At 37.5% G+C, this 27,741-nt stretch overlaps 2 protein-coding genes across 3 annotated transcripts; both read left to right on the top strand.

The window, feature by feature from the left end:
- The first annotated feature begins 12,767 nt into the window (after positions 1 to 12,767).
- LOC103714866 (TNF receptor-associated factor family protein DDB_G0290965) lies at positions 12,768 to 17,108 on the top strand. Of its 2 annotated transcripts, none has more exons than XM_008802320.3 (5): positions 12,768 to 13,045; positions 13,665 to 13,939; positions 14,048 to 14,595; positions 16,345 to 16,452; positions 16,621 to 17,108. In XM_008802320.3, exons 2-5 carry the CDS (start codon positions 13,684 to 13,686, stop codon positions 16,708 to 16,710), a joined length of 1,002 nt encoding a protein of 333 aa, XP_008800542.1. In that variant the 5' UTR covers positions 12,768 to 13,045; positions 13,665 to 13,683; the 3' UTR covers positions 16,711 to 17,108. The 2 variants fall into 2 exon arrangements, with proteins under 2 accessions (XP_008800542.1, XP_038989604.1); XM_039133676.1 differs by having other exon boundaries at positions 12,786 to 12,861; positions 12,974 to 13,045; positions 13,665 to 14,595.
- Positions 17,109 to 17,460: 352 nt separating this feature from the next.
- On the top strand, positions 17,461 to 24,413 carry LOC103714885 (dehydrogenase/reductase SDR family member 7-like). Its single transcript, XM_008802332.4, has 12 exons — positions 17,461 to 18,635; positions 18,756 to 18,811; positions 18,963 to 18,996; positions 19,746 to 19,844; positions 19,987 to 20,123; positions 20,323 to 20,361; positions 20,444 to 20,536; positions 20,646 to 20,744; positions 21,515 to 21,613; positions 22,800 to 22,883; positions 23,156 to 23,221; positions 24,112 to 24,413. Exons 1-12 carry the CDS (start codon positions 18,560 to 18,562, stop codon positions 24,199 to 24,201), a joined length of 972 nt encoding a protein of 323 aa, XP_008800554.1. The 5' UTR covers positions 17,461 to 18,559; the 3' UTR covers positions 24,202 to 24,413.
- Positions 24,414 to 27,741: the final 3,328 nt, after the last annotated feature.

Genomic DNA, 27,741 nt, shown 5'->3' with positions numbered 1-27,741 from the left:
ATTGGATTAAAGATGCCACCGAAAACGGCTATTCCGTTGCAGTGCATCTCCACCGAAACAAAATAAAATAAAATAATTACCTAATAAAAATAATAATTTCTGGAGTGATTCAGATTTTTTTATTGAAGATATATAGAATTTTAATTTTAGAAAATAAATAATATGTGGAGAGACATGTGGTGTCGGCCGCCTCCGAGCTGGCGCGAGGAGGCAACGCGCCGAGGTCTGACCAAGTGGTAACTCCACCTGCGGTGAGGGGATCTCAAACTGATATAAGGAATTCGGTGCGTTGGAGCTTCGCGCCACCGGGAGCGGTTCGCTGGTTTGCCGTGCGGACGACGCATCCGCATGCGACCGCACACAAGGGTGACGGATCAGAGCCGTCGATCGGATGCGTTCCACATTGGATTCGTACTCTCTCCAGCCGATATCTCTGATCGGGTGTCCATCTGATGAGCTTTGATTTCGTTTCATTCAAATCAGATCACTGTGCTCGGAGCGGCATTGACCATCGTATCTGGATACTTTCCTTGGTATACAGTGCATGAGGAGGGGCCATCAAAGGAACGGTCCTGATAAAGTATAAGAGAAAAAACAAAAACCAAAGGAATATCCATCTGCTGTCACGTCCTGATAAATCAAAGGATGTACTGTATAGTTGGTGTTTGGATAGTACCATCATAGCAATAATATATTTAATAATTATTTGATACATAAAACTAGTTTTTTAACAGTTGATCACATGCAATAAAACCTGGCATATTAGGATGGATTCAGAAGGGGTCTGAGGATGTCGCAGTGGGACCATCTCCTACTCGAAGATATTTAGGCCATGAGCAGGGATGGGGAGGCCTTCCTGACTAAGCATGTTTATAGAGAGGCCAATGGGGTCGCGGATTGGATGGTCTCTTACGTAGTTAGTCATTCAAGCGGCACTCTATGGATGCAGGGGGGACAACTGCCTAGAGCTCTCCGCAATATTTTGTTTTCAGACTTTATTGGGTATATCTGTACTCATGTACTGTGAGGCGCCTGTCTAAGCAAAAATTAAAAAAAAATGGCACATGTCTTGCCCGCTCGCAAATCCGCTCATACGATCCACCCACCGCACAGTCCAATTTATAAAGCCTAATTTTGATCCATCTAATCTGTTAACCAAATCTTTCCAAATTTGCTCTTCGAGCCTAATTTGATATTAGGCCTTCGATCTACATGCAATTAATTTAAGATCGAGAACAAAAAAATTGATTCATGCTCAACCCAAGCTGCAAAATTCCTTTGACCTAAACCAGCCCGGATTGGATTGAATCGGGTCGAGTGCTTAAACTAGATCAAATTTCTGCTTAAAAAAGATAAGAGGTGTATTTATCAGAACACTATAACTGGACTCCATTGAATAATCTAATGATAATAAGTTATGGTAGAAGATGTATGATTGCTTTTGGTAGTGGCAATGGTGTTAGGTTGCAATTTTGTTTAGTAGTGAAGATGTACATGTCTCAAGAGTTAGTGAGTAAGACTGCCGACAACTTGACTTGAGACCAGACACCTAATTATTTTCTTTATTTGGTCTTAATGGAAAAGAAAGTATTATATGATATTATTTTAGTTTATGCAAATTTATGCCTAATTGTTTTCTTTTGCCACTAAAAGGACCTTGATTAACCCACACTTCATCCTAGGTCCTTGTCCCAACCTCCAAACCTTGTCCCTTAAACAAAAAGCCAAGAAAAAAGAGAATTGGAAAATTCTTGCAGATGGAGACACTGTACCTCATAATCCCTACTTGCTTCAATAAAAGGTTCACCTATCCCCCAACCCCGCGAGGATAATATAATCATAGGTAATGAGTGGGTATTATTAGGATAATGTCTTGACAATATTTAAGAGGGCTTCTTCAGTCTTCTAAATGAATCGGTCATTACTTGCATTAAAGAATGATCATCATAAACTATTTTTAGCTTTCGATAATTGTCAAGTATCCAAGATATTTAAATTGTCAACTTATGAAACTTATGTACCCCTTTAGTCTCTAGCAATTCCTTGATTCATATAAAAAATGCAATCAACTAACCCCATAAATTTGCTTAACTTTTCAGATTATATTAGAAGTTTTGCAAATTTCTTAATTTGCTTAAGATTGGTTGTGTTCACCAACTCTAGATAGAAAAATACCATGAAATGCATGAAAACTTTAGATATACCAATTGCAAGCCACTTTGCTAGTGGGGATAGCAGAGAAATTAATTCATTTCCAGGCTTTTGATAGCTTTGATAAAAGATCCATTTGGTTACACTATTCTCCTTTTATTTTAAGGTTTTTCTAGTGGGGATAGCAGAGAAATAAATCTATTCCTAGGTTCTTGATAGCTTTGATAAAAGATCCATTTGGTTAAACTATTCTTCTTTTATTTTAAGGTTAGGTTTTGATGCAACAGTAAGAATGCTCTATTATGATATAAATATAATTTAAAATATGAAATCAACATCTCTATAGGCAGGTTCAAAGTTGCTTACATCTAACCCTCTCCATATTTTGCAGTGGAGTTCCGTGCGCTAAATCCTCTTATTCGTTTTTTTATTTTCTGGTCCTACTTGAACAAGCTACTCTTAGAGCAACAAGCCCGAGTCAATTCTTCTTAATTTATACATATTCGCTTGCACTTAATCTTTAGCATTTTTTTTTCAATTCCTCAACAATGAAATTGAGCTCGATTTCAATAAAGCATTTGTTATAAATTTCATAAAGAGTGGGAAAATCACATTGTGATATGTATTACCATTTTATAGGAGTCTCTCCTAATTGTAATCATAGGCATTCAAGCAAGTGATGATCTTGATTTGGTAAAATTACCTAACTAAAATTAAGTGCGTGCCCATCTTCACTTTCCTAACCCAAACTCAAATTTGAAATTCTATATCAGTCCTAAAAAAAAAAAGAATCTATGTCAGCGGCAAAATTAGATCCGTGACTGATAGTCAACTTTAAAGACCACGCAATAGCACGTATCTAGTAGGATAGTGATTACGGGTATCGATCCACAGGGATTGGGGTATAGTTGTTTTTCTTAAAAATAAAAATATTTAAAAGGATGAATTTGTGAAGACTATTAAACTAAGCAATTCAATAAAAGAAAATGCAATTAAAAGGATATTAGTTTAAGGGAACCTAGGGCAAGGAATTCACCACTAACATCGGAACAAGGGTTATTTATATTTTATTTCGTTCTTGGATTAACATGCAAATTGGCTACAAGCCTAATAAACATTTAAATAAAAATTCACAAAAGTAATTTGGGCATAATCCATCTTCAGTTGGCATGAAATGTCTACCCTAATCTAAGGTGGCAGCACATCGCATCTTCCCTAAGCATGGACTATCTTATATTTACTTAGTGATCATGAAGAACAGTTGTACGAACATCATACTTAAAATCACAGAAATTAAATATGATTCAAAAGAAGATATCCATTGAAAACAATAAGTTCATACAACCCCAAGAATATAGAATAAAATATAAAACCATGTCCCTGTGTTAGGGCTACATCCAGCCCTGGAGAGGAGATCAGCTTTCCATATAGTTGTGGACGATAGCAGTAGCGCAGAGGACTCCGACTCCCATCATAGCTACCTCCTTCTTCGCTCCGTCTTCTCCCTCTTTCTGACTTCCTTGAAAACTCAGCTTAGGGAGAAGCTTGCTGATCCTTTTTTTCCAAGCATCCCCCTCTGGTTTCCATGAAGAGCCTTTTATAGACTGCATACCTCCTTCTCTCTCCCCTGTTCCAAGTTGAGATAAAGATGGATCAACGGCTGCGGGATAGAGTCGATATCTTTTGATCCTTTGACGATGGGATAAGGATGGAGGCTGAACAGGGGAGTTGATACGGAACGCTGGGACTTGGCTGAGATTTGTTCGGGATGCTATCCTGGCTGGCAGCAGGATGGGTCGAATAAGGATGAGAAGAAATCCTATCCGTGGGAGATAAGCATGGCTGGAGATGAAGATGCTGGGAGATACACTTGAGAAGATCTAATCCGGATGTTGGGAGAAAACTTGGTTTGATTTGTGGACGTGAAGGAATCCGTGGACGAGAAAGTCGGTGAGCTGGGAACTGGAATTCGTTGGCTGAAGTCGGCTTGATCCTTGGAGCTCGGATGGCGAGGACGTGGAGCAGGGATCTCGGACGGCTGCTAGCTTCCAGACGTTGTAAAGATGAGCTGATGAGCTTGGGAGTTTGGATTCGGCTGGATGCTAAGAAAACTTGGTTCCGGGATGCAGGGGATTCATCCGACGCTTCTTCACGTACAGGGGATGCGGAAGAAGATTCTGTGACGTTAGGAGGATCTCGGCTAAGAGATGGAATTCAATCCATGAACCGAGAGGATCTCGGCTGGGAGGAGTGAGTATGTGAACTTGGGATGGATGATGATGAAGCTCACGGCTGGCAGGAAATCCTTCGACGCCGTGTTTGCTGGTCCGTGAGGTTCGGGATTTCTTTATTCCGAAGCAGGGGATGAAGGTGAATTGGTTGTTGAGATGCTCGGACGCGGGCGTTTGAGAGGAAGGTTGATATGAAGTTGGCTGGAATCGAGCTCTGAGGAGATGAGGATGTTGAGAGGATCTCGGCTAGATCGGGATTTGTGGATGAAGGAATTTGAATGGGATGAAGCTGGGAGTTAATCTGGAAGGGGAGATGGGATAATGATGAAACAGGGGAAGCGGAACGGCTGGGAAGTTGAGTTCCTGGAATTCTTTTTGATATGGATGAAGGGAAGAAATGATTCGTGAGCTGGGAGTTTGGTTGGATTTGTGAGGTGCGGGAGATCACAAGTGGTCGCTGGGAACAGGTCCATTTAGCTGGAAATCGGAGATTTTGATGGATGGATGATATGGGAAGCAAGATGAATGGCTGAGATGGGATGAGACTTTGGGATTCGTGCAACTAGGTGATATGCTTTGAGATATGAGAAACAAATAATTGAAGGAATTTTATTAAAATAGGATCATGTGGAAAAAGAGTTGGAATGAGTGAGAAGAAATTTAGGTGAACGTATGAAGAGTCAGGAATTAATGGAAAGCACTGGGTTTTGGAAAAGAGTTATTGGAGTCGATTCTGAAAATATAAAATTGTGAAATGATGTAGTGTCCGTTTAGGCTTTACCTAATTGAGCTTGACTTGACCTGCATGCATTAAACTTAATCAATAAATAATCAAATCAAACTTGAATTACCTTTGATAATTCATTAAAATGCACTGGTGAAGGTAATACATTTTTTAGTTGAATTTACAAAATATGTGAATTAAAATAATGATAAGTGCTATGAATAAGATATTAATTTATGCATTATTTAGCACTTATCACACCCCCAACCTGCATTTTGCTAGTCCTCGAGCAAAATAAAAACTAACTCACTTTCGCAGGAATCGCGATTGCATTTACCGTATGCAATAAGGCTTTAAACCCCTAGGTGGCCCTAGTGGACGAGTTTTGTCTCGTGAGGGTTTCCGGCTCAGATACCCACAAACTGTTGTCTCTACCTAATGAATTTGTTTTATTGCTTTATAAAATCTAATTTTAAATGCATAAGTGCCAAGAATTTTAAAAGCACATAAAGTTTTAATTACTAAGTCAGCCCAAATCCTAAATCAGTATGCAATTTAAGTTGAAGTCATTAAGTTTCTATTAGAGAGTTGTAAGGCCAATTTATACTTGGGTGCTCGGTGATATCTGGACCATACACAAGCTAAGGCTTTAGATTCCTAAAATACTGCCAAAGCTAGTAGTTTCCAAGAATTGGTCCGATAAGACCTATTCACTGATTCAAAATCATCATATCTTGCAGGATTTCGAGAGTTGTGGATGTTTACTTTAATACCTCATGGGCTTTATCTGTAATATTCCAGTTTACTCGAATTTTTACAACGACGGCTTTCACACTATCGTCTTTTTCAAGGTCAATATTATTTTCTCTTTTTCTCTTTTTTTTATTTTTTTATTATTTTTTATTTTTTTATTATTTTTTTATTTTATATTTATTACGCACTTTTACTCTTGTAATGATTCCTCCATGTAACGAGCATTCAGTCAACACTCCCACACCAGATGGCATAAGGTGTTAGGCATCAAGACTCCCCTACGGACCTATGCTCGGATTCATCATTGCAAGCCCGCTGACCTTTGACAATAGGTAGCCCTTTTCGATGTACCTGACTAAATTCGCTTCTTTTTTTTTTTTTAAAGCAAATTAGATAGGTATGATTCATCAGGACTCAAGGTTGCTACCAGACTTAACAACATCATGTTAAACCTAACCCTTAGAAGTGCAGGCCATACGTGTTGTGAAATTTCAAAGTAAAAATTATCTTACAACTTGCTAAAAGAATTTTTAATGAAAAGAACTCAAATTGATTTATTCCTGACTAATCATTGGGCTTTTTAGATTTTATATACTTTGTGTGATTATCATTTCAGCACTAAGGCATAGAAATTAGGTTTTTTTTTCCGAAAAACTTATTTAATAATGCGAAAATGCAAAAAAATTTCTTATAAAATTCGAATCTTATACCCCCCAACCTAGATCAGACATTGTCCTCAATGTTTTTTTTTGAATATTATATTATTATTTTTATTGTTTTATATATTTCTTATTTTGGACGAAAATATGATTTATATGGAGGATAGAAGCATTTTACCGTAGTTGCATCAGTAATATGAGGGATCCTATTAAGAAAATAAAAAAATGCGACAAGAAAATATGCAAAAATAACCTACGAGAATTGGGTTGCCTCCCAACAAGCGCTAAGTTTAACGTCTTCAGCCAGACGCAGTGCATCCTTATCAAATCATACCGGGTTCATGCGGGGTTCTCCAAGGAAGAAAATTTGTGGAAGACTGATTGTTGGGCAGGAAGTTGACTGCTTCTATGGCCTTGTCTATATCAAAGTCAAAATGGGCCAAGTATGTTTTCAGAGGGTTAGTTGCCAAAATATAGGGAAGGGTTTCTTCTACAAGATCGTCCATTTTGTCTATTAGGAAGCACTCAACTTTCTTTGCAGGTTGATCAGAGGCACGAAATATATTTAACTTGACCTTCATATTCCCAAAGGATATATTCATCACCCCAGTTCTACAATTTATACTCGCATTGGCTGTAGCTAAAAAGGGACGCCCAAGGATCACGGGGATTTGTTTCTTAGGATTAGGCTCATGTTCCATATCAAGAACGATAAAATCTACTGGAAAATAGAATTTGTCTACCTTGACAAGAACATCTTCAATTATCCCACGTGGTATTTTTACAGATCGATCAGCCAATTGAAGGGATACTGAGGTTGGTTTTAACTCACCTAACCCAAGTTTCTCATAAACTGAGTAAGGTAAAAGGTTGACACTTGCCCCTAGATCTAATAGTGCTCGATCAATGAAATTATTTCCTAAGACACAGGAGATGGTGGGAGCACCAGGATCTTTGAATTTCGGAGGGTTGTTGTGTTGGAGAATAGAACTCACTTGCTCAGTTAGGAAGATCCTTTTAGGCACATGTGTCCTAGATTTTCGCTTTTGGGTACAAAGATCTTTGAGAAATTTGGCATAGGAGGGAACTTGTCGAATAGCATCAAGAAGCGGAAGGTTAATTTTTACTTGTTTGAAAATTTCCATCATCTCCTCTAGTGAAGTTCCTTTCTTGCCAAAGGGAGTGGGTGCATTAAGTGCTTCAAGAAATGGGGCCTTTGGAATGTGAGTGTTGGCAGAAGGTGAACTAGCTGAAGAAGAAGAAGGTTTTGGATTATCATGTGATACATTTCTCTCCTCCTCTTTACCTTCCTTATTGTTACCCTCCCCAATCTTATTGTTTACTACACGTCCACTCCTTAGGGTAGTCAAAGCATTGGCTTGTTCATGATGAATTGTATTTAGTTGATTTTCTTGAGCCATGTATTGTCCCCTAGGATTACTCACTGGTTGGCTTGGAAGCTTTCCTTCCTCTCGCTTGTTCAGTGCATTAGCTAGTTGCCCCATTTGGGATTCTAGCTTGGCGATAGATTGCGTGTGAGAGTGCACCAATTGTGTAATGGTTTCCAAACCTTGAAGGGAGGTCAACACTTTCTCCTCAAAGGCTGTGTTTCTTTGGGTTGCTGGAGGAGGGACATGTTGAAATTGTGAATAGTGAGTAGGAGGACGGTTTGGATGAACACTCTGGAACGGTTGAAAGTTTTGGGAATAAGGCTGGGAGGTATTGGAAGTCTGCTGCTTCCAAGAGAAATTTGGATGGTTGCGCCACCCCGGGTTATAAGTGTTAGAATACGGATCATTACCCGGTCGGGACTGTGCTTGGGCAGCATTTACTTGTTCTTGCACAAATTCAGGAAATTATGCTGCCGAAGGGCACTCAAAAATAGTATGAGACGGACTAGAACAGAGAGCACACACTTGTGCTTGGGAAAAGTTTGGAAGCTGTTCTCTAGACATTAGCTGGTCCAACTTACGGGATAGTGCATCTACTTTGTCAGATAGACCTATGGACTGGCTAACTTCATATATGGTTCCTTTTCTTTGATAACTCGGAGGTGCTTGACGAGCGGAGGAGGCATGGTGGAGGGAATTTTCATTAAGGTTCTCAAACAATTGCCATGCCTCATGGTCACTTTTAAGCATAAAAGTTCCCCCGCATGCGGCATCGATCATCTGACGGTTTCGTTCAGTCAATCCGTCATAGAAACATTGCACTAGCTGCCATTTAGGTATTTGATGATGCGGGCATTTTCGGAATAAGTCTCTAAATTTTTCCCAAGTTTCATGAAATTCTTCCCCGTCAGATTGGGAGAAGCTCGTGATAGCACGCCGAAATTGGTTTGTTCTTCCTATAGGAAAATATTTCTTTAGAAATTCATGTTGCATTTGAGCCCATGAGAGAATGGAATTGGCTTCTAATGAATGGAGCCATTGTTTAGCTCTATCCTTAAGGGAAAAAGGAAACAGCCTGAGTTTCAGAGCATCATCAGTGAAGTTCTGAATTTTGACAGTAGTGTAGATCTCAAGGAACTCATCTAAATGTTTGTATGGGTCTTCATTGTTAAGTCCATAAAAAGAGGGAAGCATTTGGATGACACTAGACTTAATTTCAAACTGCACAGCAGCAGTGGTATCAGGTAGTCGAATACAAGATGGAGAGGTATAAATGGAAGGAGTGAAGTACTCCTTTAACAGCTTGGGTTGTTCTTCAGCCATCTTGATAGGTGAAGCAGATCCTAGGGTTCTATAAGTGCGGATTTCGGCTCGAAGGGCCCTAAGAGAACGCTTTATTTCAGAGTCAAACGGTACTAATTCAAGAGATCTAGAACGACACCCTAGCATACACTAAGACTCCTCTCATCAGTACAGTCAAGCATGCACTAAAAAGAAAAACACAATTCCTTATGTTCACCCTAAAATTACTAGACAGCTCCTAACTGGTTTGAAGAGGGCACCTAAGCCTCCAATCCGGTCTAATGACTGAGCTAACCAGGTAAGCTCCCAGGTAAGTGGGGGGGTCACGATGCGTTTGCAAAGGTCCCACTTAAAAACCACTTGCCTCGAACAGGTGAACTGTCTCCCTTGGGACAAAGCTTGCCTAGACATCAACTGAGCCACAGAGCGAAATTGGTGCAACTTTCGGTGATCTTCGTCCTATTGAGCTCGAATGTCCCTAGGGGCCAACGTCTAATTGATTTTAATTAACGTGATGGCTATGTGAGAATTGATTCACCTAACTTGGGCAAGAATCTGGTGACGAAATTCAGTTCTTATCTTGTTGGGGTGATCGCCCCTACTATGTGCGGATTAATTGGTATATGTGTATCAAGCATGCATTCACACTTTTACTGAAATTAAAATCAAACAATCACCACAAAATTTCAAGCAAACTGGGAATCAATTTAAATAAGAAAGGTTTAGAGATTACCAAAGGGAATTTCCCCAGCAATTTTTAAAGCAAACCTTTACCGTATTCCTTTTCCAATAGTTCCTTTTTTGATCGCCCCAGATTTTCTCTTCGATTCCTGATTAAATAATACCAAAATAAAAATCAAAAATTAGTAAGAAAGAAGAAAGGGGATAATTAAAGTAACAAAAATAGAAAATACTTTTATTTTATTTTAGAGATATATATTTTTATTATTATTATTATTATTATTATTTTTTGAAAGTTTTTTTTTAATATTTTATGAAAAGAAAACAACTATGCTAGCAATCCCCGGCAACGGCGCCAAAAATTGATAGTCAACTTTAAAGACCACGCAATAGCACGTATCTAGTAGGATAGTGATTACGGGTATCGATCCACAGGGATTGGGGTATAGTTGTTTTTCTTAAAAATAAAAATATTTAAAAGGATGAATTTGTGAAGACTATTAAACTAAGCAATTCAATAAAAGAAAATGCAATTAAAAGGATATTAGTTTAAGGGAACCTAGGGCAAGGAATTCACCACTAACATCGGAACAAGGGTTATTTATATTTTATTTCGTTCTTGGATTAACATGCAAATTGGCTACAAGCCTAATAAACATTTAAATAAAAATTCACAAAAGTAATTTGGGCATAATCCATCTTCAGTTGGCATGAAATGTCTACCCTAATCTAAGGTGGCAGCACATCGCATCTTCCCTAAGCATGGACTATCTTATATTTACTTAGTGATCATGAAGAACAGTTGTACGAACATCATACTTAAAATCACAGAAATTAAATATGATTCAAAAGAAGATATCCATTGAAAACAATAAGTTCATACAACCCCAAGAATATAGAATAAAATATAAAACCCATGTCCCTATGTTAGGGCTACATCCAGCCCTGGAGAGGAGATCAGCTTTCCATATAGTTGTGGACGATAGCAGTAGCGCAGAGGACTCCGACTCCCATCATAGCTACCTCCTTCTTCGCTCCGTCTTCTCCCTCTTTCTGACTTCCTTGAAAACTCGGCTATAGGGAGAAGCTTGCTGATCCTTTTTTTCCAAGCATCCCCCTCTGGTTTCCATGAAGAGCCTTTTATAGACTGCATACCTCCTTCTCTCTCCCCTGTTCCAAGTTGAGATAAAGATGGATCAACGGCTGCGGGATAGAGTCGATATCTTTTGATCCTTTGACGATGGGATAAGGATGGAGGCTGAACAGGGGAGTTGATACGGAACGCTGGGACTTGGCTGAGATTTGTTCGGGATGCTATCCTGGCTGGCAGCAGGATGGGTCGAATAAGGATGAGAAGAAATTCTATCCGTGGGAGATAAGCATGGCTGGAGATGAAGATGCTGGGAGATACACTTGAGAAGATCTAATCCGGATGTTGGGAGAAAACTTGGTTTGATTCGTGGACGTGAAGGAATCCGTGGACGAGAAAGTCGGTGAGCTGGGAACTGGAATTCGTTGGCTGAAGTCGGCTTGATCCTTGGAGCTCGGATGGCGAGGACGTGGAGCAGGGATCTCGGACGGCTGCTAGCTTCCAGACGTTGTGAAGATGAGCTGATGAGCTTGGGAGTTTGGATTCGGCTGGATGCTAAGAAAACTTGGTTCCGGGATGCAGGGGATTCATCCGACGCTTCTTCACGTACAGGGGATGCGGAAGAAGATTCTGTGACGTTAGGAGGATCTCGGCTAAGAGATGGAATTCAATCCATGAACCAAGAGGATCTCGGCTGGGAGGAGTGAGTATGTGAACTTGGGATGGATGATGATGAAGCTCACGGCTGGCAGGAAATCCTTCGACGCCGTGTTTGCTGGTCCGTGAGGTTCGGGATTTCTTTATTCCGAAGCAGGGGATGAAGGTGAATTGGTTGTTGAGATGCTCGGACGCGGGCGTTTGAGAGGAAGGTTGATATGAAGTTGGCTGGAATCGAGCTCTGAGGAGATGAGGATGTTGAGAGGATCTCGGCTAGATCGGGATTTGTGGATGAAGGAATTTGAATGGGATGAAGCTGGGAGTTAATCCAGAAGGGGAGATGGGATAATGATGAAACAGGGGAAGCGGAACGGCTGGGAAGTTGAGTTCCTGGGATTCTTTTTGATATGGATGAAGGGAAGAAATGATTCGTGAGCTGGGAGTTTGGTTGGATTTGTGAGGTGCGGGAGATCACAAGTGGTCGCTGGGAACAGGTCCATTTAGCTGGAAATCGGAGATTTGATGGATGGATGATATGGGAAGCAAGATGAATGGCTGAGATGGGATGAGACTTTGGGATTCGTGCAACTAGGTGATATGCTTTGAGATATGAGAAACAAATAATTGAAGGAATTTTATTAAAATAGGATCACGTGGAAAAAGAGTTGGAATGAGTGAGGAGAAATTTAGGTGAACGTATGAAGAGTCAAAAATTAATGGGAAGCACTGGGTTTTGGAAAAGAGTTATTGGAGTCGATTCTGAAAATATAAAATTGTGAAATGATGTAGTGTCCGTTTAGATTTTACCTAATTGAGCTTGACTTGACCTGCATGCATTAAACTTAATCAATAAATAATCAAATCAAACTTGAATTACCTTTGATAATTCATTAAAATGCATTGGTGAAGGTAATACATTTTTTAGTTGAATTTACAAAATATATGAATTAAAATAATGATAAGTGCTATGAATAAGATATTAATTTATGCATTATTTAGCACTTATCAGTGACACGCCTTAAGATTCGTATTTCATCGTGATGATTGGAGGAGTAGTTCTCTGATAAGATCGTACTCGTATCAACTGTTACCGGTTTTATGACCCGCCCTCCCTCTTCCTCTTTTTTTCTCATTTCTAGGTTTTCCAGCCATTCTCTCTCTCTCTCTCTCTCTCTCTCTCTGTGTGCTGGCCACGCTTGATCTCCTTCTCCTTTACCTACGTGTGGAATTCTAAACCCTAACGCAATCTCTTCCTTCTTCTACTTGTTTTCCTCTTTTCTTTTTTCTTTTTACCTGATTTGATGCCTTTCCTCAATCTTGGTTTCGATGACCAGCTCGGGAAGCAAGAATCAGGAAGGTAGATCTTGGAGTTCTCGAGTCATGCGTAGCTATTGGGCATAAAGGAGGTAACTATTGCGAGAATTATTACTCGTTTTTTTCATAAGATTTTGTTGCTGCAATGTTAGAAACAGAAATAAAAAAAAAAAAAATTTCTTCACATTCACATGATAGAACTTTGGGTTCCATGAAAACTCCCACTTATGCACAGGAAAAATCGAGAAATAGATGAGAGAGAGGGAAAAATACTATTCTTGATCGACAAAATTGTTGATGTGGTTGTGAGATTATCAGAATAGCAATAAACAGACAAGGAAGATAAACAGTGAGAGGAAATGAGAAGAAAGAAAATGAGAGAAAGATTCGTCGCAAGCATGAATTCTCCTTTTTATTCAGAATTTCATCAATTTTTCACATATGATTTGGTAAAGGATATCAATCAGATGCTTTTATATAACAAGAGAATTTATCAGTTATTAACGTGATGAACCTTGAATTTGAGTTTTCTTATTCCTTCAAGCTTGTAGGGAGCTACTAAAAATTCAACCTAAACCTAGAAATAATTTTTATTACAGCTTAGCTGAGAGTTTTGGTTCTTGTTATTATCATTGTTTCACTAATTGTGCCATAGTATCTGTTTATTTTTTGCATACCATTATTACCATATGTAAGTTCATTGATTTGTAGGCTCTAATTAGAAGGTGCCATGGATCTTCCAGTATCAGATACGGGGCCAGTAAAGGAAGGTGGCTCATTACTTTCTTGCAACCAATTTGATATCGAATTAGTGCACCAAATAGCAAAACTCCTGCTTCCTGGATTGGCCACAGCTTGCGTGGATAACACCACTGGCCTCTTTAAGGGTCCAGCTTCTGTAGCTGTTGAAATGAGAAAGGAGATGGTGGATTATCTCACACAAAGAAGTGAAACATATCTTGCAGAGTCTGCAGTCCGAGGAGATGGTAATCTGGATCCAATGGAAGAAACTTCTAAAGATCCGACTGAAATCATATCTAACTTCATTAATGATTTTACAAATTCAAAAAGGAATATGTTCAGCCGTGTTTCAGGTTGGTTGATGAGCGAAAGCCGAGAGGATAAAATCGATGACTTTGTCCAAGAGATGGATAAGAATGGATTCTGGTTAATGGATAGAAGGAAAGCCATCGCAGAGACTCTTCTCAGGAATCTAGATTTTAGAAACATGTTTCACTGTCCAATCAAATTTGACACTGCCCAACAGCTTGCTGAGCATAGAAGCCAGTGTTGTTTCAGACCTGTAAATTGCACAAATGTGGGATGCAAAGCTACATTTTCAGCTATTCATACAGAGAAGCATGACTCAGTTTGCCCATTCAAGGTCCTCCCATGTGAGCAGAATTGCCCAGAGAACATAGTGAGACGCGAGATGGATAGGCATTGTGTAACTGTATGCCCGATGAAGCTTGTAAACTGCCCTTTCTATCAAGTTGGCTGTCAATCTGCTATCCCACAGTGTACTCTTGAACAGCACTGTTCAGAGTTCATTCATTCACACCTGCTTTATGTTCTCCAAATGGTTCACAAGCAAGAGATTTCAGTGGAGGAGGTAAAACAACGTGTGCAACTGCTGGAAAAGGTCAGCATTAATTTCTTGCGTTGCTTCTTCTGTTAACCATTAGCATGCTGATTATGCTGTAAATTTCAATTGGCATCACATTATGGAACATGCACGGTGGTGGATAATGTCTCTATCATTACTGTTTTAAGCTCATCAAAATTGAGGCTTATCATATTTATTGTCTCTTTTCTGCTCCATGCAAGTGCAGTCATGATCCACTCAAGAACGGCATGACCAATATCTTATTTCTGACTTCTAGTTTAAAATTATTACGTGACCTGATGATATACTATATACTCGACCTAAAGCAAATTGTTGATTTCTAGGTAATCTTATCATATTTTTTGTTAAAAGATTTTCATGTTTTAAATGGAAGGTAATCTTACGTACTATTTTGTTATTTTTCAATTTCTTTATTCAGCATCTAACCCTTATTATCTAGGGTTGCTAATAAGCTTGAGAGAGCGCTGGCACGCCTCCCTCAAGCTGAGCTAGCTACAAGCCAAGGCTAGGTGAAGGTAAAATGGATATTGGGCTCAGGTTGGGCCTTAAGGGGGCTAATATGATTTTGGGCTGGGCTTGATAGACCTTGGCCTTCTTAGGCTTGGCCTAAGCCCCAAATTAATGTATTATTATGGACACTCATTAAATATAATTAGATTATTTGACAGCAGACCATCCTTTAGACGGATTGCCTAAACCAAAAGTAGTCATACTTGTTGTTACCCTCTCCAATCTTTGATCCCTTGACCTCTCTCATCTCTCATTTTGTTCCTCTTCTTTCCTCCAATGCCTCCACTGCAGTTGCTTGCTAGCCATCAAAAACATCCTTGCTTTTGGCTTCTGTACATTTTTTAGATAAATTATCAATTGTATGAAAATTAATGACTTGAAATGGAAGGATGCCTTTGTTATCATTCTTGTATTCATGGTCTGTGCTTAGAATGTTTGGAGATGGTCATCATTATGTGGATGAGAAGTATGAGAAGATACAATAAAGTTTGCAAGACAGTATTTAGCCCTTCATAAGAATGAAGGTAATGTGGTTTTGAAGGTCAAGCCTGAAAAATTTAAATCAGGCTTGTTGATTATGGTTTTGTATGTAGGTGTAACTGAATGAAAACAATGGAATCTCAGATATGGTAATAAAGACTGAAGCATGAGAAAAATGAAGCATCTGAGATAACGTAGCAACTCGGGACCTCTCTCAAAAAGGCTACCTATAAGTTATTATTTGGAGTCGTTAGCCTTGGTTAAGTACCCAAGCTCCCTAATACATACTTGATGTGGGATTTAATGCATGCAGTATGGATCCTCACATGCTCTCCCCTTTTAAAGGTTGGCATCTTGTCAAGGAAAGGGCCAGTTACAGACATCTTGACTAGCTCATGGTTAGCTCTAAAAATGCTTGTATTGCCAAGTCCCCTAGCCACGCGAGCCTTGGGTCGAGTCGCTTTGATACCATTTGAAACGACCGATGACTTTATCCACATAGGCTAGCCAAAATTTATTACGGCCTTGATTAAGCACCCAAGATCTCTCCAATGCGCACCTAGTGTGGGACTAATGCATGCCTTTGTGGATCCTCACAAATAAACTGGTCAAGATGAAACACTATAGTATTTGTTATGGTTCCTATTAAATCTTTCTGCAGCAAAGTTGGAGTTTGTTCTTATTTGCAAGGTATAATTTCTATCATCTATTTGATTCTTGGATGCTTAATATCCCAAATTGTACTAAATTTTTTATTCTATTTTGTTCTGGCAGTCCCAATCTCTGAGTGAATTCTCGGAAACTTTGGATGTTCGATCTCTAACCCTGGCACTTAAGGAGCAAGAAGCAAAGATAAAGAAACTTGAAAGTGAACTCAGTAAGGTCAGGAAGAAGAAAAGCTGTTTATTCTTATTTGCAACATATAGTTTCTAGCATCTATTAGATTCTTGGAAACTTTATTAATCTTTTTTTCCCATTTCAGCACCAGTCTCTAGGGATTGATGCTAGAGATTGAATGCTGCTAAACTTTACGTTTTTTTTTTGTTGCAGTCTCAGTCTGCAATTAAGGGGGAGGAAGCAAAGATGAAGAAACTTGAAAGTCAACTCAGCAAAGTCAGGCAGAGCACAAGTCCTGCCTAGATATATTGACAGCGGAAAGAGTCATGTAATGGATGTATCTTGGCACGAAGATCAGAGTATAGATACTTGCTTCTTTTCTTTGCAAAATTGAGAGTGATCGGTTCTTTCCAATTAAGAAAATTGTGGCCCCCTTCTATTCTGTAAATTTAATGGGTCTGTATAGCAATTCATACAGGCATTTTTATTGTATTTTTTGCTGATAGTCAGAATTTAAGAGTTGAATTGAAGTATGGCTTGCACCTGAAACATCAAGCTCTCTATTGTTTTTCCTCGAGGAAAATGTCACTAAACAACTAGGTTAGTGAATCTCGTTGGTGTGTCAAAGACCATTTTTGCGTCGTCTTTGTTATAATCTTTAACAAAAAATATGGGCAAATGAAGTTATGTTCTCAGGGTCAGCAATTGTGCAGCAGGCATCCTTTCCATATGGTCTAAAACTATATTATTTGGTTTGTGTAATATTTGACTCCATAATGCTACTTGTGTGCACCTTCTGAATTCTGGTGATGAATGGGAAATTTGTTCTGCATTTATAATGTCATATTGTTTTACTATCTGTAGCTGATTTTACTTGACAGAAGAAAACGAAAAATATCTGTATGACTGCAAGCAGAAAAGTCACGTTGTATTTTTTTGATATAAACCTTTTTTGTGATTATTGTAAATATATCCATATAATTGGTTTTTAATGAAAGAAAGTATTATCAAATGTATTAGGAATCCTTGTATCTTAAAATCATCATTCAGAGCTTATATTTAATACAAGCATGATTCATGATGTTATATTGACTGTGCTAGGTACCTGCAAACACAGGCATCTTCAACTTGTTTGACTGAATGGTCATGCATGGAAGGAGCGATTACTTGATTTAATACAATTAAGTTGGTGTTTAATGGACCAAGACTTTGAAGTTTCAAACATCTCAAGAGCCAACCATCAAGTCGACTTGTTTGACAAATAATCATGCATGGAAGAAGACGGTCACTTGATTTCATACAGTACGGTTGGTGTTTAATGGACCAAGACTTTCAACTTTCAAACATCTCAAGAACCAACCATCAAGTTCTGCATGCGCCAAATCTGACCTACTTATTGGGTCAAGAAACTAACGCAGAACCTGACTTTCCTATCAAATAGATAATCCCAGCCGACCTATGCAACTCATTTACTAAATAGGTCAAATGGATTTGGAAGGAGGATTTAGTCAAAGTTGCAGTAAGCTTGGTGGAATGGTAATGAGGGATCTCTTTGGTCCTGTATGCCCTGCCCATCCCCTTTCCTAGCAATCCCTTGTATGGTGTTGGGTAGCTGGATTCACCACTCTTGTGCCTTCTCTTCTTTGTTTCCTTTTCTTCAGAGGACTCTTTGATCTAATTTTACATCAGAAAAAACAAAAGTGAAGTCAGTCAAGTATGTGATAACAGGTTGAACAGGTCTTAGTAGTGAACCTGTGGAGTAGGTGAATTTGGTCACAATTGCCGTCTCCAATACGTGGAACTAAAATTACTAGACATGTGGCCTCTGAATTCTGATCATTGGCATCCGTTTCAATTTTCAGCGGCGCCTCCACAGCTAATTAATCAGCAAACCGTCCAAGCCAATAACGGCTATCCAAGGACCTGGAGAGCTTTGACCAGCCATAGTCAATTTCGGACTTCAAAGGAAGAAGGTGGAAACACCACAAGGAGGGCTCTCGTCCCCCATGGGGGAATGCTATATCAATGCTCTTTCCATTCTTGCTCCAAAGACTCCTCTATTCTTTTCAAACTCCAAAGAGAAAGAAGAAGAACAGGAGGAGGAGCTTCACACTTGACAGGCCTCCAGACTCCAATCTAAAGGAAGTAAAATATGCTGATCCTCATCCTGGTTTCCCTCGCCTTGGCTGCTCTCCTTGCCTTCCTTGTGAAGTTTGCAAATGCAGATGGTATAAAGAAGAATTTTTTTGACATTTTTTTAGCTTATTATAATTGTTGTTGCTGTTGTTGTTATTTTTCTGGTGCAATACCAATTTGATTTCATTTCTTTGATTATTTTGGCTTTTTAGGGGATTTCACATTGCTTTCAAAAGGGCCTGCAAAGCATGAAAAAATTGAAGGCAAGGTGAGATTCGGTGTGGTTGTCTGAGCACATGCATGATTTGAGAAGTTTCTTTTTATTATGTCCTATAAATTCTTTTAATTCTGTGTTCTGGCCACTGAGTTGAGTTGTATATATTTTTAATTATATTTGTTCAATTGTTGGTGTTGAGCAGGTTGTATGGATTACAGGTGCAAGCCGGGGAATTGGTAAGAGTTTTTGGGGGTTTTTTTCAAGGCTAACATGATAAATTGTTTCGTGCTTGTTGCAATTTAAAATCACTTACTTATAATTTAAAAAAATTGCTAGCTATCAGATTCATATGTCGGTCAGGATAAGCTATTGTGCTTGTAAGCATTAAATCAAATGCTTACATAATAGTTGTTACCTTGAAACATGGATCATGGATTATTATAGCACATAAGCAGATTTTCTTTTGATCTTCTCTGTTAGCTAACCACTAGATCCAAAAAACATTAAAAGGAGGGCTCAACAATATATGTTAAGGTTTAACACCCCTTTGGACAGTGCATGCGATTGCATAAACTGATAAGGACTCAAAGATAATAATTGGGAACAAGTCAAGAGAAGAAAAGATTTAAGGTGATAAATAGGTGAATTAAATTTTTAAAAAAAGACTTATAGGGGAATTAAATTCTTGACTTTCAACTCATGTATCCCACTCTACCCCAAAAGCTTAAGATAATAGGGAGGAACAACAATGTATATCAGGCCGTATTGTTCCTTTCTTTTCAGACATTAGGTCTTCAATTTCTTCCTCCTCTTTTCTTTTCTCTGATGAGTGGGTTAGATTTGATCACATGTACGGAAGAAGAGAAAGAATGATGAAAGCTGCTAGTATGTCAGTCCTTATAAAGCAATCATTTGGTGGGATATGGGAAACTTATCATTGATTTTAGCAGTATGACATTTATAAAAATATTTATTGAATTTCCAGGCGAGGTTCTTGCTACACAATTTGCAAGTCTAGGAGCCAAGCTGATACTTTCTGCGCGAAATGCAGTTGAGCTGGAACGAGTCAAAGCTAGGTTTGCTGGTAAGCAGCCTCCAGAGCTATATGAGCACACCTTTTTACTGTAATTTAGAGCAGTGATATTTGAGTAGAATTGTGCATAGAAAATGTTTTTTTACATTTTAATATTTAGACATTAATTTGTTTTTGGCTGCTTTGAGCACAGGAAAACAAGTAGAAATTCTGCCCCTGGACTTGGCATCTGGGGAGGAGTCTCTTAGAGAAGCTGTTCAGAAGGCCGAATCCTTTTTCTCTGCTGCTGGTGTTGATTTTATGGTCCATAATGCAGCCTACGATCATCCTGTATGTACTTTTTTTCCTCACAAATGATTTCACCTATCTAGAACTACTGTTTAAATTTTAATCTTATTATCTTATTTTGATCCATGCTGCCTGGTCCTACCAGCGCTCTCCTAGAATATTTGTTATCAGATTTGACTAATACCATTGGAGGCTCTTAATAAGTGTTATCAACTTATCGTAATATCACATTCACTTGCAGCCGACAACAGCTTTGGCAATAACCGAGGAAACCCTACTGGTACTACATTATTTCCTTGTTTTTCTTAGAACATATGATTTTTCTTTAGAGAAAACATTGTATTATTTTTCTCATTTGGCAGACTACTTTCAAAACAAATGTTCTGGGTACAATTTCTCTCACTCGGCTTCTAGCACCATATATGTTGAAAAGAGGGCATGGTCACTTTATTGTGGTGCGTCGAACGTTGATCTCATCATTTGAAAATCATAATTTATTGTTTAAAGTAGTCTCTGTGTGTTGGTTTTCATTCTTTCTGATATCTAGGTGACTGTTGCATGTAGATGAATAGTGCTGCAGGAAAGTGTCCTGCACCAGGTCAAGCTGCATATTCTGCTTCAAAATTTGCCTTAAATGGATACTTCCACACATTGAGTTCAGAGGTAATCATCAAGTATATTAGATAACTTGAAGGGCTTTAGCATCTATTCCTTAATTTTTATCAACACTGCAGAACACTCAAAGAGGCAGTCAGAGAGCATAGACATGGATGTGAGAATCTGACTTAGACACATATCCAAGTCTCTGACTTGGCAAAAGAAAATTAAAGGAGATACTATCATGGAGATATAATATATAATTTTAACTAGTTATGTATATGTGAGTTCTTGCAATATTTTAGTGGAGAGAATGTAAAAAGATATTATTTGTTAAGATGTTTCAGATATGTTTTGATCGTCCGAACTCCCAAAGAAACTCAAGAATACAAGAAATACGATATTTTGCGCAGTTATTTAAATATCTACATCCTTGACCAATTCCTTGAGATGATTAAGGCCTACTTCTGATGTTATTATGGTAGGTCACACCTAATAATAGAAAACCCAACTCTTTATTGATCTCTAAGACATTTGACCAAAGAAATTAATGTTTATCTAAATTCTGATGCATATCTGGAACTTGATTGAGGCAAGGAAAAGTCCTTGGAGTGAGAGTAAAAGGGAAATAGAAAGGTTCCATGACACCTTTACCAGATAGTTGAAGCATGATTCAGACAAATGTGATTCAAATTGAATATGTGTTACATGAAATCAGGGAGTGTAAGCACTGAAATAGCGATTGCTCTTATCTGGATACTACTGTAAATTTGCTCATTCCAGAATAATGTCTTTTGGTGAGAGAGAAATATCATACATAGTGTCTACAATTGCAGCTGAATCAGAAAGGCATTAAAGTGACTGTTGTTTGTCCTGGACCAGTGGACACATCAAAAGAATCTGGAGCTCATGCATCTGGACACAACGATTCTGAGGTACGTCTTTACACCTACTTTGCTACAATCTAGATCTAACTGTGCAAGAAACATGTCATAGGCAATGTTTAATTCAAAACATATTTGATGCATGAATATTTCAAATACAATTGCTTTGGTGCTCCAGTAGTATTGCTGATCATATTTTACTTGAATGAATTAGTCAAGAGTAGCAGCTGTTTTCTTTTGATGTATAGGCTGATTAGACATCTTTTCTGATTAAATTATACAAGCGAAAAAATAAAAGATGTTGGCCCAATGAAAATCCCTGTTGATAGACAAAATAATACACATTGTTATATGTGGGATACTGCTACTTTGAGAACTATTGCCACCTCTGATTTATTCATGCTCCTATATAATGGAATAGGATAAATTAAAAGCTTACTTGCTCATGAAACCTAAATTCTATTAATTATTGCTGCTAAAGAAGTGCACTTGTTAACCACACAGAGATTCCTTACTGCTCTAGCAAAATATTTATTTTTAAGGATCAAATGATCGGCTTGCAAGATCGGGCATTGCTTTATCAGGGATGATTTTCCTTTGAGAAAGATTAGCAATAAAATCAGAGAAAAATTTTATAATTTGAACAATATGTTTAACATTTTATATTAAGCAATTTGTGGTTATGAGGTGACTAAGGGTCTTTTTCATATTCCAAAGACTTCTTCACGTAATGTCTTTCTTATTTGGTTTTAAGATCCATAATTTTCATTGATTCAGACTAGTCATAGATTTCTTTAAAAAAAAAAGGAGATGCCGAGACCTTCTTCAATACTATAAAATCTCACCAATTGATCTAGTTATTAGTGGGTTAACAGGTTCAAAATGATCCAGTCTATCGTTAATACTCGAGCACTCCTACTGTCATTTTCTTTATCTCATTATTATTGGCTAAGACAATTGTTCTGGCTCCAAACTTAAGCCCTGTGAACATAATAAATCTCACCATACAACTTCCCTTTGGAGGTGGAACTGTTTCAGAAGCCACTCATGTTACATATTGAATTCTGCTTCTCAATTTACTTCTTAAAGATCACACAGAAATAGGATATAATTCATCTGATTCAGCCCTTTGTGGATGATCATTTGAAGCCATAAGGATTACTTGTAGTTCAGAAACTGCTATTTTGGCATGAGAGCTTTACAAATGCACTTTCACATTCTTTTTCCATTTTTTCAGAAACCTGTGCCAGTAGAAAGATGTGCACAACTAATCATCAGAGCAGCAACCCATGGATTGAAAGAAGTTTGGATATCAAATCAGGTCATTCTCTTGAAATGAAGTATCTTTCTGATTGCATTATTTAGGCAGCATATGCAATAGCAAGAGCGCTTATACAATTTGAGTTAGAAAAAAGCAAATAGACGTCAAAGAAAAGTAGTCAAAACTGAAAAAAAGATCTCATGCCGTCCCATATAGATTCCTTTTCATCTGTTTTTTCCACTTCTATCTGCATTGCAAAAAGATACCTCTTTTTAAAAAGGGGAAATAATCTAGCTTCATAAATTTACTAAACTTTGTGCTCTTTCTTGCAGCCTGTACTGTTAGTTATGTACCTGGTGCAGTACATGCCGACCCTTGGCTATTGGTTCATGGACAAGGTCTGGTATCATACTGAAGTTTCATATGATGCTTCTAAATTCTGTCGAATATATATATATATATATATATTTCCTTTGCCGTTATGTTTGCCAATTTTTCCCCCAAACTTTATATAATATATGTAAAAAATTAATTCAGCTGATTCTAATAACATCTAGATGATGGTCGCAATTCTGTTTATAAAAGTTCGTTGACATAGATTTGAGAGCTTACCAAGTTATGAACTAGTCAACTTGCGATGATCTTTTACCATTTTTGCAGTCATCTTGCTTGTTTTCATCATGAGAATGTTTTACTCTCGTCTTACGTATGCTATCCAGTTATCCTATTTTGATACCATTAAAGGTCTCAAGACAATCTACTTTTCTCTTTCTCTATCACCCTTTTGATTGATAGTTACATTCAAAAGAAAAATAAGGGAAGTCGAGCATTCCCAGTTCAGTCACACTTAATGCTGATTATGTAGTTACGTAATGATTTAGGAATCTGTTAGTTAAATATTTTATTGCTTAAGATATAGCGGAAAATAAAGCATTTGCTTTAAATGCAGTTACTAAGGGAACTGAGATTCCAAAATTGAGCCATATATTCTCACACAAAAAAATGCATATATTACTGATCCTTTAAATAATCATTTCTTCTTCTGCTGGCCTCTCCTTTGTAATCATCTACAAAAACTTCTCAGGTCCTTGAAAACACATACCCGTTACAGAAAACAATCGAAGTTTTAATTTCACTTGATGATGATATCTGTTTCATTAGTTGAAGGCTATGTCAGTGCTTGAAAGCCTCCATTTACATGATCTTTTAACATAGTTGCAACTCTTTTTCTCCACTGAGTACTGTGATTAATTTTGATTTTCTTTTTTCACTCAATTATCTTCCATAGATTGGGAGCAATCGGGTGGATGCTTCAGCAAGTGAGTGCAACACTTCTGTTATGGAAATGCTCTTTGGCCAGAAGAAGAAAACAACTTGAGAGCTGCTCTGGATGGCAGAGGCAGCTAAGGCACAATGAAATGATACTACTTGATCCGTATGACAATTTACTCTCCGTATGCTGATTTCCTTAGTTTTGGTTGGTAAAAAAATGTAACCATTGGAGAGCTTGTAGGAAGAAGATTTACACTACCTGGCATGTTATGGAAAAATTTGCTATGTTTTCAATGAATAAATCAGATTTCACTTTTGCATGGCCCCTTCAAGAATTTTGCTCCAAAATAGGAACTAACACCTAAAATACTGCACAATTAATCCCACCATCTCTCCTAAAACTCTGGGATTTGATCTTTATTTAATCTCTAATCCATATAAGGAAGATTTCAAGAACCTTCTCTTCTCTTTAGCTAAATAAGTTTTCAGATTAAAATCTGCGTGCAATTTCGCAATGATAGCTTATGGTTCTTTAATAGCACAAGTGATTCTGAAGTAAAATTAGAAATATGTTTATCAAAACAAGCTTAAGTAATTATGAATATAATGCGTATCATATTATCTAAGCATTAAAAAGTCTGAAAGAGAGCCAGCCTCATGTGATCTCTCCTGCCTCATGATCAGTCGCTTAAATATTAAGAAATAAAAGCTTTACAATAATGTCCCATCCCTTAAACAAAGGGCAAAACGCCTCCAAAATCTCCTGTCATAGCCTAAGGGTTGAGAATGCCAAAGCCTTGAACTAGTGCTTCTGTTCCCATTTTCTTGTAGGAATGAAGAGAAGAATTTTTGATTGTAAATATTGAAAAAGAGAATTTTACTATAAAACTAACTTGTAGATGATTTCTATTACAATAAATAATGATGAGCACAATTTCAATAAACTTGCTACATGTTCTTAGCAATAAGAGTTTATTATTTTTAAGGAAAATTTATCATGTTCTCTTACAAATTTTAATATTCAATATATAAATAAATATATGTATGTATGTATGTATGTATGTATGTATGTATGAGCGAAGGGGACTCAAGACCACAACATTAGCAACCTACAACAAAGCTATGGACTAAGTGTATGGAGGCAGAGCTTTTGGTGCTTTTATTGCATCGAGAACTTGAGGTGGCTCCACAATCATGCTCCATAAATTAAATATTCAACAAGTGAAAATTGCTCAATATTGAAAGGTAGAAAGCCTGTTTATCTCTGAGCAGCTACAATCTTACAATGATCAACGGGTAATGGGTGTTGAGATATCTAGAGAAGAAGAGGAAAACAAAAAAAAAAAGGGAGAAAAAAGATTTTATACCTCTATTTTATTATATTTGCTATATCTCAGGGGTTATATATACTCATATACAAGCTCCATATAAGAAAAATAATATAGGCTGATATATGATCACACTAACAAAGAAAAATATTATGGATGATACAGATTGTTATGTAATATCTAAAATTATCTTAACAAGATCATGTAAACAAAGAAAAATAATATAGGTTGATACAAGATTACACTAATAAAAGAAAAATTATAGATGATACAGATTGTTACGTGATCCCTAAAATTATACTAACATCTCTTCTCAAACTTAAGATGGTAATGTAGGTGCCAACTTGAGTTTGGAAACTAGATTACGAATGTACCTAGAAATTGATGTACTAAATCAAGAGCTGAAGTAGCAATTCAGAAGCTGACATAATAGACTAGGAGATGACATAGCAGCTTAGATCAGGAGCTGACGTGGCAGCACAGAGACTGGTGTGACAGAATACAAGCTGTTATAGCTACTCAAAAATTGATGTAGCGGATTAGAAGTTAACATAAGAACTCAAAAGTCGATATGGTAGATTGATGTGTCAAGCTGTGTAATAATATAAAATTTGATATGTTAGAACAGAAGCTGACATAGCAGCTTAAAAACTGATATGACAAACCAGGAAGCTAACGCAACAAACTAATGCCTTTGGTAATGCTGACGTAGCTAATTGATGCGGTAGACTAATGCGTCTACTGATATGACTGACTAACATAGCAAACTGGTATTTGTCAATGTGTTTGACTAACGTGACAAACTGACGTGTCTGCCGATGTGGCTGATTGACTTGTCAACAATGTGGCAGCGAGAAGACGAATAGAAAATGACAGTTGTAGCTAAAATAGAGGACAGAGAGAAAGCAACCAAAGGTTGGCAATCCTCGTAAATGGAGGCACCATGGAAGAGGTGCAAGAGATCTCGAACTATATGGTGAAGGAGTCGGAGACAGTAAATAAAATCGGAGATAGAGAGAAAGAGGCTGAGCGACGGTGAAGAGAGACGACCGAAGATCTGAAGCTGGAGAGAAAAGCGGTGAAGAGGAGCTACAGTTCAATAGAAAATAAAGGATCTTCGATATTAATCTACCAGAAATAGAGGATATGTAGATATACTAAGAAATATGAGATCTTCGAATGATGATTCACTAAAAAATAGAGGATCTTTGAATATTGATTCACCCGGAAATAAAGATCGATAGATAAGCAATGGAGATCTTCAAAGCTTTTAGACATGGCAACAACCACCCAAACAATAATGAAAGAGATGGTGGCGGCAAATTAGGTGATCGGTGGCTCTAATACCATGTTGAAATATTTACAAGAGAATAGAAAAACAAAAAAAGAGAGGGATAAAAAGGATTTTATATCTTTATTTTATCACAGTTGGTACATCTCAGGAGTCATATATACTCGTGTACAGACTTCATATGAGAAAAATAATATAGGCCGATACATGATCACGCTAATAAAGAAAAATATTATAAATAATACAGGTTGTTATGTAATTCCTAAAATCACTCTAACAAGTTCATGCTAACAAAAAAAAAAAAAAAAGGTTGATACTATATTCGCTAATAAAAAAAATTATTATGAATGAGGTAGATTGTTACATGGTCCCTAAAATAATGCTAACAACGGTTTTCCTTTGTTAGGATATTACCCTAGCTATGGAACACATTGGTTAAACTTTATTGGATCAGAAGCTGGTCAATATTTTTTTGATCACAGAAACATGCTGTATTGTAAAAGTTTCTGCTGCCACATCTGTTTTGCCTCCATATGTCTGTGATGATTGGTTTCAATTCTAAAGAAGTTGGTGAGCCATTCAGGTTGTGTTTGCACAGAGGTGCCACATTTAAGGCACATAAATTCCTTTGTAATAAATAACATTCACAAGCATAGCGGAGTGTATGATAAAAAGTTTATTATCCAAAACAATATATTTGTCTATGATCGTTATCTATTTAATATATCAAGTGCTATAATAAAAGCTTCTAGTGATTAAACTGAAGTCTAATGCCCGAGATTAGAATAGCATATCATTTATAAAAGCCTGGTGGTAAAAAAACTTCAAGCCATTTCATAGTTCACACCAACATGCATCACTAGGTTTGTGTTGCTTGGTATTGATCCATTGCACATGAGAAATGTTTCATTATGGCATGATAGGGTATGGCTCAACAAGGATAATCAATAACCAAGAATAATTAAATAAATAACTAAATTTTAGATCTGCACTCATGATCCTAGACAAACCTGAGTAATTATACCAT

Source organism: Phoenix dactylifera, chromosome 14 (assembly GCF_009389715.1).
Source record: "Phoenix dactylifera cultivar Barhee BC4 chromosome 14, palm_55x_up_171113_PBpolish2nd_filt_p, whole genome shotgun sequence".
In the NCBI taxonomy this organism is placed as follows: domain Eukaryota; kingdom Viridiplantae; phylum Streptophyta; class Magnoliopsida; order Arecales; family Arecaceae; genus Phoenix; species Phoenix dactylifera.
This window is presented reverse-complemented; position numbering and strand designations above follow the sequence as displayed.